Source organism: Canis aureus, chromosome 4, assembly GCF_053574225.1.
Source record: "Canis aureus isolate CA01 chromosome 4, VMU_Caureus_v.1.0, whole genome shotgun sequence".
Classification (NCBI taxonomy): domain Eukaryota; kingdom Metazoa; phylum Chordata; class Mammalia; order Carnivora; family Canidae; genus Canis; species Canis aureus.
In genome coordinates this window covers 8,122,774-8,147,920 of record NC_135614.1, presented here as the reverse complement: position 1 = coordinate 8,147,920, position 25,147 = coordinate 8,122,774, and the positions used below count along the sequence as shown (strand labels likewise).

Genomic DNA, 25,147 nt, shown 5'->3' with positions numbered 1-25,147 from the left:
AAAAGCAAAGCAACCTTATATAAACACAAATCTAAGAGATGTTTCTTAGGGGGAATGTAAGTCCTAAGAGAAGGTACCAGTTACACAACTGGCATGTTCCCCTTCCAGGCACAGAGGAACTCTGATTGACTTTACAGTTTATAAGAGCTTCTCTATAAATAATTTCGCTTCATTCTTATAGCACACGTGAGTGTCCTGCCAGGCAGAAATTTTATTTTTTTCAGTTATGGATGTTGAGGCCCAAAGAAGTTGAACGACTTGCCTAGGGTAAAGTAATAATCTGGTCCCAGCTCAGTGACTTGAATTCCCCGTTCAGTGCTCCTTTCATGTTTCCAAATGTTTATTTCCATGAAAAGGGGTTACCCTCCGTTGTGACTCATGTGCCTATGGCAGGATGGGAAGCCAGGCTGAGAGGCAGCTCAGGTTTTGCTTTTGCAGGTTTGGAGTGTCACATCCTGCTTGGTAAGGATGAGCAAGGTCTCCACTATGAAGCTTCAGGTCTGCAGGATGGCAGGGGGCTGCCTATCTGGGGTGTAGGGGCCATATGTGTGCAAGGTTGGGTGCAATGTGCAATGTGCAGTGTGGCACTACACAGCCCAGTACTCCTCCTACCCATGAGCTCAAGCACCACCACACCACTTGGTCCTATTCTTTCCCACTTCCCCTCCCACCCTCACTTCCCTGCCTAACCAGTCTGCACAATTGGGAGAATTGCCCTTCAAAGTCCTCTGTCATCCCTTCAGACACACTCTGACTTGAGGCAGCTATAAGAAAGGAGCAGAATCCTGGGCCCTCCAGCCATCTGTGCCAGAAGTATCCAGTTGGGGCTCTTTCCCAGGGATGGGGAACACACGTGTCTTTATCCTAATCAGGCCTGTGGGGCCTTAGGAGGAGGCCCTGGAGATATTTCTCTCAAGGATCTTCACCAGCCTTTAAATTCAGATACCCATTTGCCAGGATTCCAGCTATAGTGAAAGCTCTCGCTGGATAAAAGGTTCGCCTTTGGAAATCAAAGTTATCCGCAATAGTGAGGATCTCCCCACCTGGGCTCGCCTCCCTTTCTCATCCTCACTTTGTTGGCAATGTGTCCTCTGCAGCCCAGCTCAGGAGCCCTTCTCTGACCATCACAGCCTTTACTGATCTCTTATCTTTTGCCTGACTTTCTATATACTGATTTTTTTTTTAATTTTGTGTTCAAATACACATAAGATAGGATGTACCATCTCAACCATTTTTAAATGTGAGATTCCATGGCACTAAGTACATTGCTGGTATTTTATAACCCCCATCCATGCACAGAACGCTTTCCATCTTGCAACACTCAAACTCTGTCTCCATTAAACAATATCTTCCATCCCCCTTATCATCCTACTTAGTATCTATGAATTTGACTCTCCTAGGGACCTCACACAAGTGGAATCAGACAGTTGATGCTTGAACAATCCACGTTTGAGCTGTGTGGGTTCACTTACACGTGGATTTTTTTGATGATACGGTGCTATAAATGTATTTTCTCTTTCTTTTTTTTATTTATTTTTTTATTTTTTATTTTTTTTTGTATTTTCTCTTTCTTACAATTTTCTTAATAATACTTTCCTTTCCTCCTTACTTTATTGTAAGAATATAGCACATAGTATGTATAACATACAAAGTAGATATTATAGACTATTTATGTTACTGGTCAACAGGAGGCTATTCGTACTTAAATTTGGGGGAGTCAAAAGTCATACATGGATATTTACCTGCTCAGGGGGTTGGCACCCCTAACTACTGTGTCATTCAAGGGTCAATTACATTTGTCTTTTTACATCTGTCTTAATTCATACAGCATAATGCCCTCAATGTTCATCACACGTCAGAATTTTGTTCCTTTTTAAGACTAATATTCCATTGTGTGGATGGACCACTTGGTTTATCCATTCATGCATTAGTGGGCATTTGAATTACTTCCACCTATTGGTTGTTGTGAAAATGCTATAATGAACATGGCTGTATAAATATCTCTCCAAGTCTCTGCTTTTGGTCCTTTTGGATATATACCAGAAATAGAATAACTGGATTAGGTGGTAATTCTAAATTTTTGGAGGAACTTTCATACTGTTTTCTACAGCAGTTGCATCATTTTATATCCCCGCCACCAGTGCACAAGGGGTCCAATTTCTCCACATCCTCACCAACATTTGTTCTTTTCTGTTTTTCTTTGTTTAGTAGCAGCCATACTAATGGTGTAAGGTGTCCCTAATATTGATTTTTATACAGGTTCCATTTTTGTGACTATCTAATTATGTTGTATGTGTTAGTATGGCTTCCAAACTAGATCATATGTATTTTAGGGCAGAGCCTCTCATATACACCTTCATTATCCTAGAATACCTTTTAAGCACTCTGTAAACAGAAGCGATAAATACAACTGATGACACTGACGTTACATTTCTTCAGAATGCTGTTATGAGCAGTAGGCTTCTACTATTCATTTATATTTCTTTCCCAAATGTATTTAACGTAGAGGAAGATTTTCAAAAGTGTTCCACTGAAACATAAACTGTTGAGTTAGAAATTCACTTACTTACCGAGCATTTACTAAACACCTAGATCCTAAGTGAATAAGCCTGATTCAGTTCCCTCTCTCATAAGCTTTCAGTCCAGCAGAGGAGAAAGTTATTAAATTTAAATAACTAATTATTCATTGCAACTGTGGTAAGTAAAGTGAACTAGAAGTACAAGAAGCCAAAGGAGCTATATTATGGACACTTGGCATGTTCTGGGAAATCAGGAATGATGAATAAGTGTTAGCTAGGGGAAGATGATAAAAGAGAGACAGAGAGGCGGGGTGGGGGGGGAGAGAGAGAGAGAGAGGATTTGAAAGAAGAAATAGCATATGCAAAGGCCTGTGACAGAGAGCATATGATTCCTCTGGGCATGTAAGAATGTTTAACATCTCCTCCACACCAAGCAGGAGCCCTAGGAAACCCAAGGTTGGGCTAACCCTCCCATACAGCAATACCATCACTTCTACTCTCCTGCACCAAGGAAGTATGAGCACATTCTTAGTGTCTTGCTGGGTTATAACCAGGCAGGAAAGCCCAGAAGCCAATTATCCTCAGTTCTTCAAAGGTGAGGGTCAGTGGAGCAGTGAACAGGCCAGGCTTTGAGTCTCTTCCCAATAACTCCTTACTCTACTCTTGACTCAGTTCAGAGCATCGTCACTATGTAAGGACTAGAGGAGGGTCTTCAGTTAGAATGGATTCTGTCTCTATGAAAATCTGCCCTATCTCACACTGGGGTGACCAAAATCAAGAATCCAGGATCTTTGTTTCACTAGCCAGTAGGGGGTTGTTTATTGGAGGGGGGAGGGGGGTAAGAACAGAACCTCATTTACTTGTCTGTCATAAATCAACAGTCCATATATCCAACCCCACTGGCTTTCAGACTTCGCATCGTGATAGGAGGTGATGATGGGAAAGGAATCAATGAACACTGTCCCTCTGTGAAAATGAAACACAATACCATTTTATTGTCCTGAAAAATGTAAACACAGTCCATCACAAAAGTCAATGTGTAACACAGCATGGGGGTCAATGTTACCAAATCTGGTTCTAGTCTCACCCTTAGCACCTAATAGTTTTCGGACTTTGGTTGGGCAGGTTATTCAGTTTCTCCAAGGCTTGATTTACCTGTAAAGTGAGGTTTGGGTGGATGTGACAATCTCTGCCTTACAGGGCATATACAGATTCATAGGGTTAATATATGTCCAGTGCTTAGTTCATGGGAGGTCCATTTTAAGGTAGTTTTAAAATATGCTCTTTTAACAATTATCTGGTTTGAGAGTACAGTCTATGTCCCCAGTATCCCTTCAAATATAACTAGCAGAATACCAGAGCCTGGGACTGCAGCTGGCCTGGAAACTTCTAGGATGGTGATGTAGGTGAGTGCACACGTGCAGATGTGTGAGTGGTCTATCAGGCTCCACTGCTGTGTCACACATTACCACACATTTAACAATTTAACATCCCACCCCTTTATAAGCTGACAGTTCTGGAAGTCAAAAGTCCAGTCACAAGTGCATCTGGGGTTTCTGTTCAGAAGGTGTGCGCTGGGCTGGGTGCTCATTTGGGAGCTCTGGGGAAAAATCCATGTTCAGACTCATTCTTGTTCTCAGCAGAGAACATCTGGGGGCTCCTCAGAGCGATTCTTCCAGCCAGCGCACTGGCACTCTCTCTCCAGCCAACCTCTGTAACTTCAGGTGACCTTGGTGAAGAGAGATGGATGGGACAGTGTGTGTGACCCTGATGGGGCACCACAGGGCTATGGCTGGGGTTCTGCTGTTCCAGTATTTAGGATGTCACACTAATCAACTCCATTGTCTGTATTAGAAAGGGAATTATTGTAGGTGAGTGCCCTGCCCGATTTGTTGGTCAAGCAAAGTCTCACGACTGCTACATCACTACCTGAGTATGACTGTTTAATGTTACCTAAATTACACCAATTCTGTAAGGCCAGGAAAGCCTGTGTGACTCTCCCACCCCTCTGCCATTGCTCTGCCTCTTCCCTGTCAGGCTGGTGCTGTTTTCAGGGATTGCATTCACTTACTCACTCATTTACTCACGAAAACACTTACCAAGCACCTATTTTAGGTGTCAGTGAATGCATGATCATCTCTCATCTGGATTATTACAGTAGCCTTCTGACAGTCTTCCTGCTTCCACCCTGCCCATCTGCAGTCTATTTTCCACATAGATGCCTAAGGATCTTTTCCTAAAAGTAACTTATATAATGTTACTCCTCTGTTCAAGACCTTCCAATGGCTTTCCCACGCAGCTATAGTAAAAGCCAGAGTCCTCACCATGGCCTATAAAGCCTGAAGAATCTGGGCCCCTGCTTCTACTCTGACCTCATCTCTGATCCAGCTCTCTCTCCCAATCTTCTCCAGCCACGCTGGCTTGCTGCTGTTCCTCCTTCAGCCAAGTACTCCTACCTCAGGACCTTTGCACACACCAATCTGTCTTTCTAAATTGCCATCCCTCAGACTTCTACAAGGCTCACTTCCTTCAGAGTTCTGCTCAGGCAATATCTTCTCCAGGATAATGAAACACAGTACCATTTTATTGTCCTGAAAAATGTAAACACCTCGAGCACTCTCTGTAAAATGCATACACACCCTTTGCATTCCCCATTCTTTTGGTTTTCTTTTTCCCATGGCCTTACCACTATGTTACATTCTATCTACATACTTTCTTGTCTATTTGTTTGTCTCTCCAAACTAGAATATGACCTATATGAGGGGAGACTCTGTTTTCTTTCCTGCTGTGTCCCCCAGCACCTAGAACACTTCCTGGCATGCAGAGGGTGGATGAATGTGCTGTAAGTACTACGAGGCATGCTGTGTAAAAAGAGATGGATAAGAAACGATCCCTCGGGGTCTTGCCTTTTGAGGGCTTCATAATTGGGTGGCAAGAGTAGAGGAATTATATAAACAGATTCTTGTGGTGTCACCAGATGGGGTGCTGAGGGACCACTGGTGAGGGGTCGGGGAATCAGAATAGCCGTCCCAGGGCAGTGACATTTGAGCCTGTCTTGCAGGTTGAGAGGGGACTCCCCTTGACTTTCTGCTTCAGTCACATTGGCTGATGGCTGTCTTCACTCCTGAGGTGCAGGGAATGACATGGTTAAAACCAAGAGGAAGAGGTCAAATAAAATCTTGAGTTTATGTGCTCTGAACTCTTTTGGATCATTTGCTTCCTGGAACCAATCACTGAGCCAGAAAGATGGAATGCTCTCATTGGCCAGGCCGGGGCCATATGCATCCCCCTTTTCCTCCCTGCCCCCCATGAGAAAGGGTGGAGAAGGAAATCCACTCTTCAACCACAGGGGGCTGGGCCTGGGGAAGGGATGGCCCTAAAAGGAAACATAGGCATTATTTCTACATGGGGAAATAGATGCTGGGGGCAAAACATGGTGATCACTTTTGATTTTCCCATTTTCCTCTTTTCACATTCTCGGTAGCTGTAATCTTTGTTCTGGTCTCAGTTTTCTTGTACTCAGGATGTATCACAAACTACATTTCAGAACTCTTGTTCCGTATCCAGGCCAGGGAGATACCAGTGGATGTTAGTGAGGGTGTGTGTGTGATGTTGTGATGTTGTGATGCCTTGATGTGGCGGGAGCATCCAGGCATGCTGGACAGGAAGAGGTGGTATGGAGGGTGTAAGCCATCCTTGCTTCTCTATGGTGAGGAGGCCAGGAGGACCAATGGATCAGGCTTCACACACAGACTGTGTTAAATAGGCTCTGTAGTTATGTACTGACAAGATGACTTCTTCAGGAATAAGATCCTATATCCAGAACAACTGAATGATTAAAGAAGAAAACAGCTTGCACACTGCCTTTATCTGTTCTGGCAGCTATAACAAAACACAGACTGGATGACTTATAAATAACAGATATTTCTCACACTTCTGGAGGCTGAAAGTCTGAGATTAGAGTGCCATGATGGGATGGGGGCCTTCCTCTAGGTGGTAGACTTCTCTTGTGTCCCCACATGGTGGAAAGGACTAAGGATCTCTCTGGGGCCTTTTAGAGAGGCACTAATTCCATTCATGAAGCCTCCACCTTCATGACCTAATCATTTCCCAAAGGCCCCACCTCCTAACACCCTCGCTTTAGACATTAGTTTTCAACATATGAATTCATTTACATTCAACCTATATCATTTACTTGGAGAAAGCCCTTTGTTTTGCTTCTTTTTTTAAGATTTAATTTATTTATTCATGAGAGACAGAGTGAGGCAGAGACAAAGGCAGGGCGAGAAGCAGGTTCCCTGCAGGGAGCCCAATGAGGGACCATCCCAGGGTCCCAGGATCATGACCTGAGCCAAAGGCAGACACTCAACCACTGAGCCACCCAGGTGCCCTCCTGCTCCATCCTTTAACTGTAGAACGACCAGCCATCCTGTTTTGCCCAGGATAGAAGGGGTTCCAAAGACAGTTTTAAAACTAACACAGTCCTGGCAAAGCAGAGATATAAAAACAAACAAACAAAAAAAAAAAACCTGTGTTTTTTTAGAACTTTTAGGATTCTGAAATCATAGGAAATCTAAACATGTACTTACAAACTGCTTTAATAAAGCACTATATCACATCTTATCAAAAGGGAGACCACACCCAGGTGCTACAGGAAGAAAGAATTGAAATCACCTGTTCCTTAAGTAATTCTACCATGGTTCAATTTCAAGCAAAAGTTAGACTCATCACAATACTATAATAACCTATTTATTCTAAAATGTGTTCCTAATTATTCTCTAATATAAAATATTTCATCTGTTATTGATGTATAACACATAGAAGAAACTGTACACATCCAAAGACTCAGGTCAGTGAATTATCAGGAAGTTAAGACACCATGTAATCACCCCAAAATAAATCATTTTTATGGGGAAGAAAACTGACATCCAATTACAGAATTTTCTTTTTGCTCTCTGAGACAGCTATTCTCTACATCTGGAATCTGTATGTTCCTTGAGTTACCTAAACTAATGCCCATTAGTAGCTACCAGAATGCCAGGTATAACGTCAAAAGACAAGAATCCAACTTCTAGTGATCCTTGCAAATTATAAATGGGGTTTTATTGATGGGAGTTTTTACATAATTAGCATTTAATGTTTAAATGTTATTGATAAAAATAAGAGTGCATTTATGACCGTGTACTTATTTCCTTTCTTTTGGAAACTTCTACCATGGGTTTACTAGGCTGCATCAGCTGTTCTTGATTCCAATTTGCATGCGGTTAAAGATAAATGTAGGTGGAAAGCCCTACATTACCAGTGATGCAGCTTTATAAATGTCGCCAAAATGATGGTAACAACTACACCGTACAAATCTTATTTTTTAGATGATTACTTTTTAAATAGCTAAAAACCTGAGGCCATCTGACTGATGTATAGAGCAGGCTAAGGGGAGCCCTGGAGGTCCTGTGTGGGCACAAACCAATTAAGTTGAGCACTCAGTGAAATTGCTTTCTCAGCCAGGATGGAGAATGATTGATCACAAGTCAAACCGTACACATGTCAGACTGAAAGAGTTTACAGGTAAATTTGGCCCAAGGCCATTGCCACTTCATTTCGCTGGCTGAAACACTTCCGGTGGTTAAGTGAGTTGGGGGAAAGCCACTTAATTCTTTGTACACTGAGATCCTGCACCTGGATCTTGCCTCGGTTTCCATTTAGGGTATAGAAGTAAGAAAGGCCAGTTTCTGGCCTCCATGTGCGCAAAGTCCGCCTAGACTAGTGGTTCTCAGCCACAGTGGACTTTAGAAGTTGCTGGGGAGTCCAAAACAACAGAAACCGATGCAGGTGCTCAGGACACGCCCGGGAGCGAGCACGCGCACTGAGGGAAGTGGAGCCCAGGCACCAAGCTCCTGTAACTGGCAATTCTGCTCGCAGCCAAGGCTGACAGCACCGGGCAGAGGTGGGATCGGTGAAAGCCTCCTCCCTCTGCAGGGAGGCTCCCAAGACCTAACTTCCAGAAGGGCTGTCCCCGCAGCCCGCAGCCCGCAGCCCGCAGCCCGCAGCCCCGGGGAGTGTCAGCCCTCGGGTCCGGGCGTTGGGTCAAGGGCCGCGCCCACCTGCCCCCGCAGCTGTTTAGGAAGAGACATTCCAGGGCACGTCTCCTCGGAGACACCCTGCACGGGCCCCGCATCGAGGTCTGAGCACCGGGACCGGGAGAAGCCCGCACGCCCACCCTCCCCACCGACCGGGTAGGGGCGGACCCCGCGGAGCAGACACCAGCAGCCAAGGGCGCATGCGCGAGCCAGGCCGCCGCGGAGGGACCGGCGCGGACCGAGGCGGGGCCCTGAGGCGCATGCGCGGCCGGCGGAGGCGGGGCCCGGGGCACGCTGCGGGGCGGAACCCGGATGTGACCCAGACCGCGACCCCGGCGGGGGCCCCCACCGGGCCCAGGGGCATGGCCCGCCACGTGTTCCTGACGGGGCCCCCAGGTAACCTGGCCCAGGTGTCGGCTCCCGGGAGGCCGCGGGGGTCGGCCGGGGCGGGGGCGGAGGCGGGGGCGTCCGTGCTCCCGGGGAGGGGCGGCGGGCCCTCAGGTTCCCAGCTTAAATCACGGACCCAGAAAGCGCGGTTTTAAGTACAAAAGATGCCATTAGACCTGAGGCCGACGCTGGTAAGAAAAAGAACATCTTGGTGGAATTCGGGCTTGTCCACGACGGTGTTAAAGGGCGGGGTCCGCCGGCAGCCGCCTGACTCCGGGCTGTGAACCTGTGAGAGAGCAGCCCCGGGACGCCGGGTTCTGCCGACGGGACGGCCACGGCCACGGCCACGGCCACGGGCGCTGCTTCCTCCCGGAAGGATAGAGAAACGCGGGATGAAACGGCCGCTCCTTCCCAGGCCCCTGCAAGGCTGAGGCCGCGGGAGCGGAATGGCCCCTCCGTTGCGGCCACTCCACGGGGGCAAAGCCCTTGTCCCCGTGGGGTTGTGAGTAGATGCGGGCGATCGTGCTCCTTCCTTCCGACGAGACGCTGAGGGGGGAGGCGCGTTTTCAACCGAGGCCCTACACGTGTGAGGTGTGACCCAGGAAGGTCAGCACCACACGGTAAGGCAGAAAGATGGGCTTGGCGTGGAGAAAGGCCGTGGGCCTAGTGTTGAAGGTAGCTGAGAGTTCAGATGTCCGAGATTGTCACCGGGAGCCTAGAATTGTCTTTTCACTTTATTTTAATGGTTGTGTTTTGTCTTAAGTAGCAAAGGCCACACTTAATATTGTAGACTTTGGAATCTTATTTTTTTACCAGGCAGTGGGGAAGCTGTGAAGAGTGTGGTTGGAGGAATTTCTGATACCCAGAGAACTCCGCAATACTGCAAAAGACTGTCCTCTGGAAGTGGATTTGTCAGTCCTCTGTCGGAAACTGGGAATGCCGTTTGCTCAGCAGGCTGGCCCCACACCATCTACTGTGTTTCATAACAGAAGTGATCTGTCACTCTCATCATTCCTGCCTGGGCCCTGGGGGTGGCTGGGCCTGAGGTTGGCCAGGTCACCACTGGTTCTTCTTCTTGCCCCTTTTTTATGAAAGGTTTATGTACACACAGTTGAAAGACTCAAATAACTTTCTGATACAGCTCTGCTGAGCCTGTGTTCAAGCCCAGTCACCCTCTTTCTGTCCATCTTCCTGGTACACTTACAGTGTAATTTGATTAGCCCAATACATGTAATAGCTGCTAATCACAGAAGAGCCATGTAGCCAGTGATCTATAGTTTTCCGTTTATGTGCAACTTTTTATTTTCCCCCTTTGGAGTTAGAGTCTGGTATTTTTTTAATAGCCTCTATCATCGGTTCCATCTCAAACTCTGCCTGCTGTCTAAATCTAATCTACATACTCAGGTCATCAGGTAATCCATCTTCTCAAAAAGGTCACTTTGAGTGACCTGTCAGTGCCCCACCAGGGTGTCCTTGGCACTTAGCATTTTTCCCAACTTCCAGCTGTGACTGATCTTGGAGGGCTTTCTCTGGTCACTAGATTCTACTATAGCTGTGCACAGGGCAGGCCTGAAAGGGCCAGGGATTCCTGCCCCCCAGGAGCAGTCTGGAACCCGTGATAGATGGAAGTTAGTGGGTAAACTCCCTTACTTCCTTACCCCTCAGACAGGAGAATGGAGTCACTGTCTAAAACTGTCTCCTAGGATTCCCCAGTGGGATTAGCTGCCCACAAATGTGACTTGCTTGATAATGCAGTTACTTCCCTTGAGGTCTTGGGGGTCGCTTTCCAAGTTAAACCACCTGCACTTCAGTCTTTATCTCAGGGTCAGCTTTATTCGAGAACTAGAACCAAACAGATTCTGGAGCTCTCTGACCTGCTCTTCTTGCCTGTGCGTGGTGTGGAGCTGTCATTTTGGGGTCTCCTTCAACATTGGTGTTACCTCTTAGTGTAGACAGCACTAGGGTAGCAGCTTAATTGATGGGGATGAAAAAGTAATTGAACCAAGATTTCTATAGCTGAGAGGAAGGGGCTCAGCCAGTGCCTCCTCTTGCTTCCTGGTGCTCTATCCAACATGCAGGATGCACAGCATTCCCTTTTATTACAGCTGCTCTGTGTTATCTTCAAAATGTAGTAACTTTTTTTTTACATTTAGAATGAGATAGAATAAGACCAAAAAAATTAAGATATTAAAGAAGAAAATGGCAATCACAAGGATTTGCAACATACAGAAATAAGTGCTATGAACCTTCCCAATTCCCTCGCAACATCTTTTATAGACTTCACTTTTTAAAAAAATTTTTCTTATTTATTCATAAGAGACAGAGAGAGAGAGAGAGAGAGGCAGAGACACAGGCAGAGGGAGAAGCAGGCTTCATGCAGGGAGCCCAACGTGGGGCTCGATCCCGGGTCTCCAGGATCACACCCCCAGGGTCAAAGGCAGCAGCTAAACCACTGAGCCACCTGGGCTGCCCAACTTCACTTTTTTTTTTTAAAAAGCTTAATGGAATAATACTGTACATTCCTACTGTGATTATAACCTGCTTTTTCTCCAGATATCCATATATTGTGGTCTGTTTTCTGGGCTAATCTAGGTAAACAGTATTCTCTTTAATGGCAGCGTGGCATTCCTGCATGTTTATATGTCATTATATACATAGTACCATAATTTATCACTCCCTTACTGATCAACATGTAGGTTGCTTTCTATATTTTGCTATTATAATGAATACTGACACACACAACCTGCTTCATTATATCTTTGTGCTGTGGTCAGATTCTTGCTAAAGGTGAATTCATAGCGATAGGAATGCTGCGTGCTGTGGAGGGCACATGGAGGATGCCTTTCAGAAAAGTACCAACCTACATACCTACCAGGGCCACTGACCTACCTTAAACAGGTTCTTCAGTGACTTTTTTTTTTTTTTAAAGATTTTATTTTTTTGAGAGTGAGTGAGCAAGAGAGAGGGCACAAGTAGGAGGAGGGTCAGAGATAGAGGGAGAAGCAGACTTTCCACTGAGCAGAGAGCTCCATCCCAGGACCCTGGGATCATAATCTGAGCAGATGCTTAACCAACTGAGCCACCCAGGCACCCCCCTCAGTGTCTTTCTTAAAGCAGCAGTTACTGGGGGACAGAGCTGGGATGGAAACCGTACATGATTCTTTTCTAGCCACAGTGAGCATGTGGCTGGGTTGCTGTTCATGTCCCAAGAGGCCAGCTGCCATGGTCTCTTGATGTGACGTTTGGAGAACAGATCATGGTTTATCTCAAGGAAGCTTAAAAGGGTTCTTGGGGAACCCTGATGACTCTGTGTCAGCAGCCGAAGATATAATATGAGTTACAGCCTTGTGGTATCTCACGGTAGTCTCTGGTAGACTTGCTGGAGGCTTCCCGTTTTTCAGTTTTTGGGTCATCATGATGCCATTGACTTCAGTCTGTATGGAACAAGACTTGTAAACAAAGTCATGGTGACACACAAAGGCCCCTGTTAAAATGTATGGTCCTTACTAGTTGTATAAACTTGGATAAGTTACCTGACCTCTCTGGGCCTCATCTGTAAAACAGGAACGAGGGAACGAGAATGGTAACCGCCCAAGAGGGGCAGTTGTGAGAATTTAACCAAGGAAATGCTTGTGGAGCGTGCTAGGATAGTGCCTAGCTCCACAGGGCTGGTGACTAGTGTGCACCTATTGGTGCTTGTAAACACATCAGAGTCCATCAGGGGAGTTAATAGGCTGGGTGGACGAGGGGGTGGATGGAGGCGCTTGAGTTGTAATTTGGGAGAGTGTGGGCAAGCCAGAGGAATGCTTCAGGACACTGGAAAAGGTCACAGAAGGGGTTGTCAACCGGACAGTATTGCTCTTGGGAGAAAGTTTAAAAACTACCGTTTCCAGTGGTGGTAGTGGTATTTAAGGGGCTGTTCTGGGGAGACCTAGCATTGTAAGTCCATGGAGGAGTGATGGGATTCTCTCACGGATAAATGTAGGTCCAGAGTGCTCGGAAGGTTGAAATCCTAGTTTTAAGGTGCCCAGTCTGTGACCCACGCATGACCTGTTGAAAGGGTGTGGCCACCCACGAGGAGAGTAACCCTGGTTCTAGAAGCTCATCTCAGAGGATGCAGACTATTGCCACAGAGCCCCTCAGGTGGTTCTGGGATTGCGTATATGTGTGTATGTGACAAAGTGTTTTAGAATTTCAAAATTAAACTTTAAGATCCCATTCCTATTTTTATTATGCTTGGAATTACAAAGTCTTAACACCTGGAGCAATAAAAATTGAAGTGAACTTAATATTCATAAAATCCGCTTGCAGCCCATTTCTTTTCCTGCAGTAATTGCTCTCAGAGGCAGTGAGTGCTGTGTGTCCTAGCAAGGGACTGGTTCCTAATGAGCTTTTGTGTTGTTTTTGTTTTTCTTTAGGAGTTGGAAAAACAACATTGATCCAGAAAGCCAGTGAGGTTTTAAAATCCTCTGGTGTGCCTGTCGATGGATTTTACACCGAAGAAGTCAGACAGGGAGGGAGAAGAATAGGATTCGATGTTGTCACATTATCCGGCATGCGGGGAGTTTTGTCTAGAATTGGGTACTGATATTTCATTTCTATGGTATTTTATTCTCCTTGGGCACAGGATTTAGCCACATGATCTCTTCTATCTTGAAAGAATCTTGGGCCTTTATGGACTTCTCAGAGAAAAAAGAGATTGAAACCATCTTAAGAAAAACAAAGTATAAAATTATCATATTTCACTTAAAACTTACCTCAACAAATAATAGGTTTTTAGCATCTTGTAATCTGTGATCCTGTTTCTTATGCTACTCTTCTGTTGTTACGCTGCCTCTCCGCAGCTTTGGGATTGGCTCCCAAAGTAACTGCCAGGGCTGGTGGTGGTTGTGGTGGATTGCACTCTTGTTTTCAGGAAAAAACATGAAAGTAGGTTAGCTTTGCATACCACCACGTTTTGTGTAGGTGATTTTTAAGGGTGATTTAGCATATGTGGAAGGCCAGACCCTCCCTGGAGTAGCTGCAAACCAGAAATCAATACAGGGGTCTTTTAACAAAGAACGCACTGTCTTTTCATTCAGGTCAGAGCCTCCGCCTGGAAAACGTGAATGCCGAGTCGGACAGTATGTGGTGGATCTGACTTCCTTTGAGCTCTTGGCACTTCCAGTCTTGAGGAATGTAAGTATGTGATTTCTGCCTCTTGAGCCCATTTCTTCTTAGCATATTGTGGGAATTACTGACCCTGGGAACAGAGTGGTTTTGCTTCAAAGAGTGGCCAGTTTTGCATTTTACAACTGAAAAGTTTTCAAGTGACTGAGCCTTGAAAAGGATATATGCACCATAATTTTTTTTTTAATGCACCATAATTTGATGTCACTCTAAACTACACGTAAATTCTTTGTCACACATATTCAGCTTATGGAAATATTTTATACTGGGAGGGCTCTGATGCCCAGCTACGAAGACCTTCCTCTTATTTATATCTTCACCGTATTTTCACAGCACAACAAATAAACATTTAGGAAGGGGAAATGTCATTATATAAATATAATGGTAGGCACCTAACATATTACAGATCTTCCTCAGCTTATGGGATTACCTCCTGATAAACCCATCATAACATAAAAATATGGTAAGTGGAAGGCGGCCTAGGTGGCTCAGCAGTTTAGTGCTGCCTTTGGCCCAGGACGTGATCCTGGAGACCCGGGATCGGGTCCCATGTCCAGCTCCCTGCATGGAGCCTGCTTCTCCTTCTGCCTGTGTCTCTGCCTCTCTCTCTCTCTCCCTGTGTCTCTCATGAATAAATAAAAAATCTTAAAAAATATATAGTAAGTGGATAACACATGTAATACAACTAACCAACAAACTGTCATAGCTCAGCCCAGCTGACCTTCAACATGCTCAGAACACTGAACATTAACCTATGGTTGGGCGAGATCATATGGCACAAAGCCTATTTTATTTTATTTTATTTTATTTTATTTTATTTTATTTTATTTTATTTTATTATTTTATTTTATTTTATTTTATTTATTTTATTTATTTTATTTTATTTTATATTTTATATTTTATATTTTATTTTAATTTAATTTAATTTAATTTTATTTAATTTAATTTAATTTTATTTTATTTTAACATATTTTTTAATTGGAGTTCAGTTTGCCAACATATAGCATAACACCCAGTGCTCATCCCATCAAGTGCCCCCCTCAGTGCCTGTCACCCAGTCACCCCACCCCCCACCCACCTCCCTTTCCATCATCCCTTGTTTGTTTCCCAGAGTTAGGAGTCTCTCATGTTCTGTCTCCCTTTCTGATATTTCCCACTCATTTTTTCTCCTTTCTTCTTTATTCCCTTTCACTATTTTTTATATTCCCCAAAAGAATGGGACCATATAATGTTTGTCCTTCTCCAATTGACTTATTTCACTCAGCATAATACCCTCCAGTTCCATCCACGTTGAAACAAATGGTGGGTATTTGTCGTTTCTAATGGCTGAGGAATATTCCATTGTATACATAAACCACATCTTCTTTATCCATTCATCTTTCGATGGACACCGAGGCTCCTTCCACAGTTTCAAAGCCTATTTTATAATAAAGTGTTGAAGATCTCATGCAATATATTGAGTACTGTACTGAAAGGGAAATATATAATGTCTGTATGGGTGCAGAATGGTTGTCAGTATATTGGTTGTTTACAATCTTCATGATCACGTGGCTGCCTGGGAGCTTGGACTCCTGCTCCTGCCCAACATCATAAGAGAGCATCATACTGCATGCTGCTGCTACCCCAGGAAAAGGTCAGAATTGAAAATCTGACCTATGGTTTCTACCGAATCTTTTTGCTTTCTCACCACTATAAAGTCATGAGTTAAATCATTTAAGTCAGGGACCATCTGATATACTATGTATCACTGTAATACCTTTTTTTTTTTAATAGCTTATTGAGATATAATTCACATACCGTATGCTTCACCCATTGAAAATACACAATTCAGCTTTTTCTAGTATATTCAAAGGATTGTGCAACCAAACCTCACTATCTAATTTTAGAACCTCTCCATCATTTCAAAAAGGAAACCCCATACCCATCAAACACTCATTCTTCCTTCCTCTGTCCCTCCCAGCTCCTGGCAACTGCTACCCTACGTTCTTTGCCTGCCAATTTGTCCAGTCTGGGCATTTCCTAAAAAGGAAATCATATACAATGGTGTCTTTAGTAACTAGCTTATTTCACTTAGCATAATGTTTTCAAGGTTTATTTACACTTTAGCACATATAATTCTTTTTTATTGTTGAGTAATATTCCATTGAATGGATATACCACATTTTGTTGATCTCATCAGTTGATGGACATTTGGATCGCTTCTAGTTTTTGGTTATTGTGAATAATGCTTCTCTGAACATTTGTGTGCAAGTTTTTGGGTAGACATATATTTTCAGTTCTCTTGGGTATACACCTAGGAGTAGACATGCTAGGTCATATGGTATGTCTATATAAATCTTTGTGAGAATACCCAGACTGTTTTTACAGACTAGCTGCACATTTCCACCAGCAGTAGATGAAAATTCCGGTTTCTTCACATCTTTGCCAGCACCAATTATGGTCTCTTTTAATTTCATCATCCTAGCAGATGTGATGCATTATCTATCATATAACTTCGATTTGCATTTCCCTGATGACTAGTGATGTTGAGCATCTTTTCATGTCTTTCTTGGCCATCTGTGTATCTTCTTTGGAGAAATATTTATTCATTTGCTTTGCTCATTATTAAATTGGCTTAGTTGCCTTTTTATTACTGAGTTGTGAGATTTCTTCATGAGATCTGGATACCAGTCTGGTATCAGATATATGATTTGCAAGTATATTCTTCCATTCTGTAGGTGCCTTTATTTTTTCATGGTGTCCTTTGAAGCATGATTGTTTTTGAGAAGTCCAATTTATCTGTTTTTCTTATATTTGTGCTTCTATAGAAGTGACTATGTGATGTGATTTTTATCTTTCATCATATTAATGTATTTGTATTACATTAATTGATTTTTGGATGTTAAACCAACCTTGGTTCTTGGAATAAATCCCTCTTGGTCAGGGTATATAATTATTTTTATACATTGATGGATTCAAAAATATTATATGCAAATCCTTTTATGTATTGCTGGATTTTTATATATTTGCAAGTATTTTGTTGAAGATTACAGTATCTGTATCTCTAAGGGATATGGTCTGTAGCTTTCTTGTGCTGTCTTTGTCTGATTTTGGTATCAGGGTAAATATTGGTCTCAGAATAAGTTGGGAAGTGTCCCTTCCTCTTCTGGTTTTTGGAAGAGTTTGTGACTTGTATTAAATTTTTTCTTTGAATGTTTGATTTACCAGTGAAGCCCTGTGACCTGGGATTTTCTTCATGGGAAGCAAGAAGCATTGTAATTGTGAATTCAATCTCTTTACTTGTATAGGTCTGCTAATTTTTTATTTCTGGTTGAGTCAATTGTAGTAATCTTTTAGTAATTTGTCTGTTTCATATATCTCATCTGTTAGTATATTATTGTTCATATATTCCACTATGATCCCTTTTATTGTGTAAGGTCAGTAGTGTTTTCCCTTCTTTCATGTCTTATTTTAGTTAAGTTCTTTCTCCCCTTTTTCTGGCCAGGAAAAGGAAAAGTGGAAAAGGTTTGTCAAGTTAGTCGTTCTTTTCAAAGAACGTTGCAACTTTTGCCTTTGGATTATATATTAACGTGTTTTTTGTGTTCATTCATCAAATGTTTATCAAATCTTAGACATATAGTCATGAACAAAACAGACTTATTTTCGAGGGAGAGATGTAGACATTAAAGAAGTAAGTGTACGATTGTCCTAAACACTGTGTAGGAGACCAGCTAGGTGCTGTGAGAGGTGCCAGGAGCTTAGATCAGGTGGCCAGGAAAGAGCTCTGAGGAGGTGACACGTAACTGAAATGGGAAGACGAGAAAGCATCGTCCCTTCAGAGAGAGAATACTGGATATGTGTGTTGAGGGGGGTTCTGTGGACAACATAGTAGTTGAGGGGAACAGATAAGCTGCGGCCCCACTGTCCTGAGGCAGGAGCAGGTAAGGAAGAAGGTAAGGTGGGTGAGGCCATGGGATCAGGGCCTCATGGACTGTGTTAAGTAAGTAGAGTTTCATTTAATCTGTGATAGACTTTACTGCTTTGATTTATTTTTGTAGAAATTGAACAGTGTTGACCTGTCTCCCCAGGCAGGTCTGAATCTTCTGGAGGTGTGAGACATACCAGCGGGCAAGTCTAGGGTGTCTCTCACAGCCTGGTGAGCCCTGTGCAGCCTGGCCCACTCACCTCTGGCCTCCTGTCACCATTCCCCAGCCATACTAGCTCAGACATGTTTCCCGCACATGGCAGGGCCTTTGACGCTTGGCCCTGGCCCTTTTCTTTGGTTGGCACACTCTTATCTTTGCCTCTCTGCTGTTTTTTGACATTTGGGGCTGAGCAAAAATGTGCCATGTCAAGGGCTTTGGTAATTACTCAAAGCTGCTGAACATTTTAACCATAGCCTGCAGAGGGCAGTTAGTTGCTAACTTCTGAGGGCTGGCAGGGGCTTGCGCTCTATCCTGGAAGGGTCCCTGTTCTGGTAGGGGGCCACCACTCCCCAGAGCCCATCTTGCTCCTCTCACCTCCTGGGCCCCAGTGCTAGGTCTGTTGTGGCCGTTGTATTGGTGGGAGCACTAAGAGAACATGACATTTTTCTCCCTGGCTCTTTTCCCATCAAACGCATACCTCTCTACTTAATGTTCAGAGGGCAAGTGAAGTACTTCAAATGAAATTCCAGGTGGAGATTCTGGCTTTAGGCCCTGGATCGATACAAAGAATTGATTTTTATTTACCTGGCTTAGAACAGACTGAATCTTGGGAGGGCAGTGTGCACATACATGCCTGATGTCTGTCTGCAAGATGATACAAGAAATCATATGCTGACTAGAATAAGAGCTTGAATCTTTCTTAATTAAAAAATAAAGGAAAGCAGACTTCTCCCCAATTTTTCATACTTTGGTTACCAAACCCAGACATCCGTATTTTAGGGAAAGTTCCCAGACTGCAGACCTACCCAGTCAAGGTCACAGATTTTTTTTTTTTTTTTTTTCCAGAAGTACAGGTTTTCCTCCCCTTTCATATATTTTAGTGGGATGAAGAAAGGAAAAGGAATTGGTGTTTTACCTTTAGGAAGAAAAAAATTAAAGTAGCTTTGCAGCAAAAATAGGGGAATGTAAAAAGACAGTTACTACTGACAAGTACAATGAAAGCTGCAGCAAGCACATCTAGGGCGGTGAAAGCCTTGGTACAGATAGTGTGTTAGTTTGTAGTGCCCGGAACATCTGAAAACACTTCCTAACTCTAAGTTAAGAAATATCTATAAGTGCCTCCTATGTGTAGGAAATCTCACTGTGCATGAAAAATATTTTAAGTTATGTCTCATGTAAAATAGAAGGGAGATAATCCTTGGAGTCAGCAGGGGTGTCCCTGCTATGCCCCCAGGGAGGTCAGAGCAGGGCATGGCTATGGAAGGTTCAGGGGAGCTAGGCCCCAGCCAGCCTTAGGGCTCATGGGGCTTGTGGGTCTCATGTTTCATGTCCTCAGGCTGGAATGGAGATGTAGGGACTCTCCTGGGCACACGTGGATAGTAAAGAAAAATAGAGTAAGATTGGGAAGCATTCTAGACTCAGTAAGGTTTTTAGAAAGTCCTTTGTAGGCTTGGCTGGTGTTGACATTTTTTTTCATTCCACATCTGACAGCATTTTTATTATGTTTCTGAATATTAATGCTCTCCCTACACAAAGTAGCAAATTTGTAAAAATTATGAAATAAAAATAAAGGAGTAAATAGGAATAATTCATAATCTTATCCCTGGGTTAACTGCTGTTATTGTATTTTGTTTCTTTCCTTTTTTAACTTTTTATTTAGTTAAAGATTTTATTTATTTATTTGAGAGAGAGAGTGTGTTGAATAGGAGCTAGGGAGAGAGGCAGAGTGAGAGGGAGAAGCAGACTCTCCACTGTGCAGGGAGCCCACTGCAGGGACTCAGGGGCTCCATCCCAGGAGCCTGGGCTCATGACCTGAGCTAAAGGCAGACACTTAACCAACTGAGCCACCCAGGTGCTCCCCTTTTCAGCTTTATTCTGTCATTCCAAAATGGGGGAAAATACTGTGTGTTGTTTTACAGGCTTGGGCTTCCCAATAATACAATTTAGTAACATGGGAGTAGCCATACAACACGATAATCCTCACAACTGCGATATTGTAATGATCACACAATGTTTCCTGGCATGGGTTTTCACCTCTGACTTAAGCCTTATTCCCTCAGTGGCAGATGTTTACCACTGTTGCAGGTATCCTTGTAGTAAACCCCCTTGTACACCAGTCTTTTCTCAGCCCAGAGGGTGGACGGATTAGGTGAAAAGCTGTGCTGCTGAGGTGCTCCTGAGATGGCTGTGTGACTCTGAACCCCCTGCCAATGTGTGGACACCTTTGTGTTCCTCTCCAGCATCTTTGCCCATTTCCATATGAAAATACACTTTGCTTTAATTCATGTTTTTAAGTTGCTAATGAGGCTAAATGTTTTTGAGTTTGAATATTTTTTAACCTAATTATTTTAAATTATTTTTATTCCTTTTCCCATTTTTTTTCCCTTTGGCTTAAAAAGATCTTTTTATAAGGCAGATGACCTTTTTATATTTATTGATTGTATTTTTCTCAGTTTGTCACTTTGATGATGGTTTACCTACCTTCCTTCCTTCCTTCCTTCCTTCCTTCCTTCCTTCCTTCCTTCCTTCCTTCCTTCTCAACATTGAGAAAGTCTGTATTCTAAGTTAACAGAGAATTAGGTTCTTCTATGGTATCTTTTTTTTTCTTTTAACATGTTTTTAATCCATCTGGATTTATTTCGAATGTAATCTACAATGAGACTCTCAATTGATTTTCTTCCAAACACTTGGCCAGTTTACCAAAACCATTTGTTAACTCATTTCTCATTTCCCATAACTCATTTCCCATGCTTCATTAATTATAATAAGAAGTATGTGTGTGTATAAGTATAATGTTTCAGGGTTATCTGGTACATCGGTACCATACTATTTTAATTACTATATTATAGTTTAAAAAGTTGCCTTATACATTCTTTTTTGTTAATTTTTCTGCATTGTAGTAGTATTGTTGGTAATGTTACCAGTGGTGATGGTGGTAGTATAAGTAGTTAACAGTTACCAGTGCAAAATGTGCAGCAGGCACTAACTCATTTAATCCTCAGAGTGATACTATCACTCTGTTCCTCTTGTAGAAGATGGAGAAACGGAGGAATAGACTAGAGAGTAAATTGCTCAAAGGCACACAGCCTGTTAGTGGTAGAGCTGGTGTGAATTGTAGAATCAAGACTTAATTATCCATCACAAAAGGTCTTACATGGAGTGATTGGAACAATGCAAAATTGTAATTATTTAGATATAAAAAATATGTTAAATTTTTAGATAATAGCTCCATAGCCAAAACCTACTATCTCATTGTTTTTCCATTTCTCTCTTAAAAAAAAAAAAAAAAGAAAAATTGTTTTTTGTTAAGGTTATTTATAAGTCTCTTCTATTTTCTGATGCTTCTGTAATTTGGATTGTATTTCCAGTTTTTCAGTCATCAAGAGCTGGCAGGATAGTGTTGGCCTTTTTCATAATGGTCTTTTTGACCTCCACACTGAATGCTTCATTAGCATTTGTTGCAGTATAGGATTTAACTTTTTTTTGGCTCCCCTTGTATCTGCTACTCACACCAAAAGTTAACAACAGATTATAATTTTTTTTTAAGAACAAAAGGTATCTACTCTAAGCCCTATTTTCTAGGCTTACCCATGTCATTTTTAATTAAGATCCGTGAAAAGAATAGGAAGCTAGAACCAGGACACCCAGGGAAAATCAACATAGTTGAACCTTGTTTTGATCAAAATAAGGCCTTGGAGTATATTTGTTTTCAAGAACAGGATCTGCTTTTGATTCTGAAACGAGATTCGTCTTCAGATCTTTGAAAAATTCATTTGAAGGTTGTTCCTGACTGGGGAAAGTTTATTTTTTACCACTTGACCTGGAATTGCCACTTAGTATTTCAGGCCACTAGGCTTTAGAGAGAATTTAGAAAAATCAATTTCTAGTCAGGATCCATTCTTGAAAGGTTGACAGGAGCCCAAGGATTGCTTTTGAGGTTCCTTCATTGTTCGTGAATGTGACTTTTTTTCTTTGTTCCTCCTCACTCTCTTGTTTCTGGACCTCATGATGATATATATGCACTGCAGGATCAGCCAGAGAAACAAAAAGCTGTCTGGTGCAAACATAAAAATTAATGTAAAAATTGTCAGTGGAAACGTTCCTGCACTGAATCAAAAGAGGAAAATAAACTCAAAGTTCAGCATAAGGTCGACTCTGTGGCTTATCTTGTAGGATTTGCCATGGCAGCCCTTACTGGTAATCTCTGTTGGTCCGCAACCCTGTCTGAACTTCCTGGTGAAACATGAAACTAGCCCCCTTCTTTCGGAGGGCAGAGGGAGACCAAAAACAGGTAGGCCACTCCTGGTTGGGAAGTGGCTGTTGTAATAAGCAGAGGGAACTTGCACACAAGGCTTGTGTTGGATGCAGCAAGATGAATACCCCTGCCCCCCGGCCACCACCTCTTAAGTTTATATATAGAGAGGCCTTAACTGAGTTCAGTCAAGTAGACAGTGCAGGTGTTCTCAGCACCACATCATTATCTCAAAGTTGTGTCCTTGCAGCAGCCTCTGCAAGCAGGAGAAGCCAGCAAGACCCACGCTCCAAGGACAGGAGAGGGTGAGAAGCCTCTGATCCCTTGGTCTGGCTTGTGGATCAGCTGGGGGTCGGTCTTTCCGTGACCTTTCCCAGCAGTCCCCTCATTCCCTGGGGCAGGTCTGATGCTCTTACTTCTCATTGTCTCATTGCTGGCCTCAGGGAGGGCCTGTGATTTAGATGCTGAGCCAGCTCTGGCCTTGGGTTGCTCTTACCTTCTTCAGGCAATTCTTGTAGCCCACTCCCCAGAGCCCCAGCAAAAGCAGGTGCTCCGCTGGTGGGACTGGGGTAGAATTTGTATAACCTGCTGCCTTCCTCCCCTTCATTCCGCCACTTTGTCCCATTTCCCAATCCATGCCACTAGCTGCTTCCTCCTGGTTGCATCAGTCCAAGGCCCGCCCTGCCTCCTTCAGAAGCAAACTTGCAGGTGATGAGGTGGTGGTTTGCTCAAATCTCATGCTGAGAAAGTGTTTCTTCATTGTGCACCTTTTTTTTTTTCTTTTGAAATTGATGAAAGCAATGAATGGGGAGATACTTTAACACCATGTACATCTTCCTCATCAAAAATTCTCCCAATTCTAATTTTTTAACTTTACTGGATTATCTGAAAATAATCATTTTCACTGAAGGCTTTACCTGGAAAGCCAATTTAACTACTGCCTTTTGAAATGCTTTCTGTAACAAGCTAAGCTTTTATTTAATAGTCAAATCGCTGTGTATTTGAAAGCTGAACTAAAAGAGCCATAACAGTTGACTTTTCCTCATCAAAGCTGCACTTGTTTATGTCTACTCAGTCTTCTCATTATTTAGACAAGAAGTCCTCACTATTTTACTGTCGCTAAGACATTCAGCTTTCTCTCTTTTAGTTAGTATCTAGTAAAAAGATATGAGACCTCAAAGTTACTGAACTTGAATCAAAAGTTTAAAATCAAAGTAAGATTTTTACTAAGCAAGAGGAGTTTTTACAAGCGCCTTAAACACCCATTAGCTGATAAGGGAGGTAGCACGTTTGAGGCACAGTCCCATCTCTGGCTGTGTGTAAAGGGGGAGAGGGGGCTTTGCCTGCAGCTCACATCTGCCTCCCAAAGCAGGCCATCCTCCATCCTGGTGCTGTTGGTTACCTTCATTGTCCTGAGACCCCAAACCTGTCATCCTTTTTGAGTAACTGAAGGTAATATGCTTACTCCAAAAAACAGATGAGGGTTTTTGTGGCTGTGCCTCTGTTACCCCTAGAACCTGAAGTGCTCCTGCCTCTCATTGGAGAGAAAAGTAGATTCTTTACAATTAGATGAATTTCTGCAGTTCTTTCCTTCAGTTTCTTTGATTCTTTCCTTTGATGTCCTGCCTTACTCATACTGAAAATGTGCAGGTCATATTGCATGTGGGGGATATAAGGGAGCTTTGCTCTCAGCTTATCTTGGGTTTGACTCTCTGCTCTCACTTGGGAGTTTAGTGACTTTGTCTGAATCAGTTGTGTTCTTTATCTGTAACACGGAGACAGAGATACCTACTGGACAGAGTTACTAGGACTGAAGGTGACATTGTAGACTGTGTGTCCTCAGCTGCTAGGGAGTACAGAGAGGTGAGTATAATTATTTCTCTTGAGAAGGCGAGTGAGGTGAGGGACAGCAGAACCTTGGGAGGAGCCTCACATCAACAGTTTGCCACGTACCTGGGGACCAGAGCAAGCTGTGACTTTGTCATGGAGACCCACAAGCTCAGATGTCCAGGCTGGTCCCAAGGTACTGGGATCACAAGGGGTAGTGGGTTCTCCATGCAATAGGCTGTCAGCCAGCAGATCCTGTTTCAGTCCTTGGGATAGTTCTCGTAGCTTGCAAGATACAGAGGGTGCTGTTCTGTGCTCTGCGGTCAGGCACTCATGTGGGTGAATCCCAGAGAGGCCAGTTAGAACACCCAGGAGGAGCCTTAGCACTAGTCTGCTGGGCCCTGGGGTGAGAATCTCTGGCATTTGGGTAGGGACAGCTCCCACCCAGAGCACACCCAAGGAAAGAAGGGCTGAGCTGCAGGGCGCGTCAGGCAGTCTAGACATCTGGTCCTGGCTGCCAGCCTGTGATTTCATCCCTGGGGACACACAGTCGACATGCCACCGAACTTCTGAGGGGTTCTGAAACTTTCAGCTTGGAATAAGCACAGATAGAAGTCTAATTGGGCCTTCACTTTTAGCTCATAACTTCAGAGGTTTGAGGAATTTGGGGCTGGCTTGGCTGTAGCCACTGTTATCACCCTTTGCTTTCCTGCCCAAACTTGTGGCTATTTGTGGGGAAGGGCCATAGTTCTGCTGCCTGACTTCTAGCAGATGCTCCCTGGTTCTTTCCCA

General features: G+C 43.4%; 1 protein-coding gene across 5 annotated transcripts in view; it reads left to right on the top strand.

Annotated features, from left to right (window-relative positions):
• The first annotated feature begins 8,834 nt into the window (after nt 1-8,834).
• The window catches only part of NTPCR (nucleoside-triphosphatase, cancer-related), a 28,763-nt gene continuing 12,450 nt past the window's right edge, over nt 8,835-25,147 (top strand). For 2 of the 5 annotated variants that reach the window (XM_077894482.1, XM_077894483.1), the window contains exons 1-3: nt 8,835-8,992; nt 13,402-13,564; nt 14,065-14,161. In XM_077894482.1, coding sequence (XP_077750608.1) covers nt 8,857-8,992; nt 13,402-13,564; nt 14,065-14,161 — 396 coding nt within the window. In that variant the 5' untranslated portion in view covers nt 8,835-8,856. Of the gene's footprint in view, nt 8,993-9,020; nt 9,175-9,799; nt 10,039-12,999; nt 13,127-13,401; nt 13,565-14,064; nt 14,162-25,147 lie in introns of those variants that run through there. The other 3 variants (XM_077894486.1, XM_077894487.1, XM_077894484.1) reach the window with 3 other exon arrangements.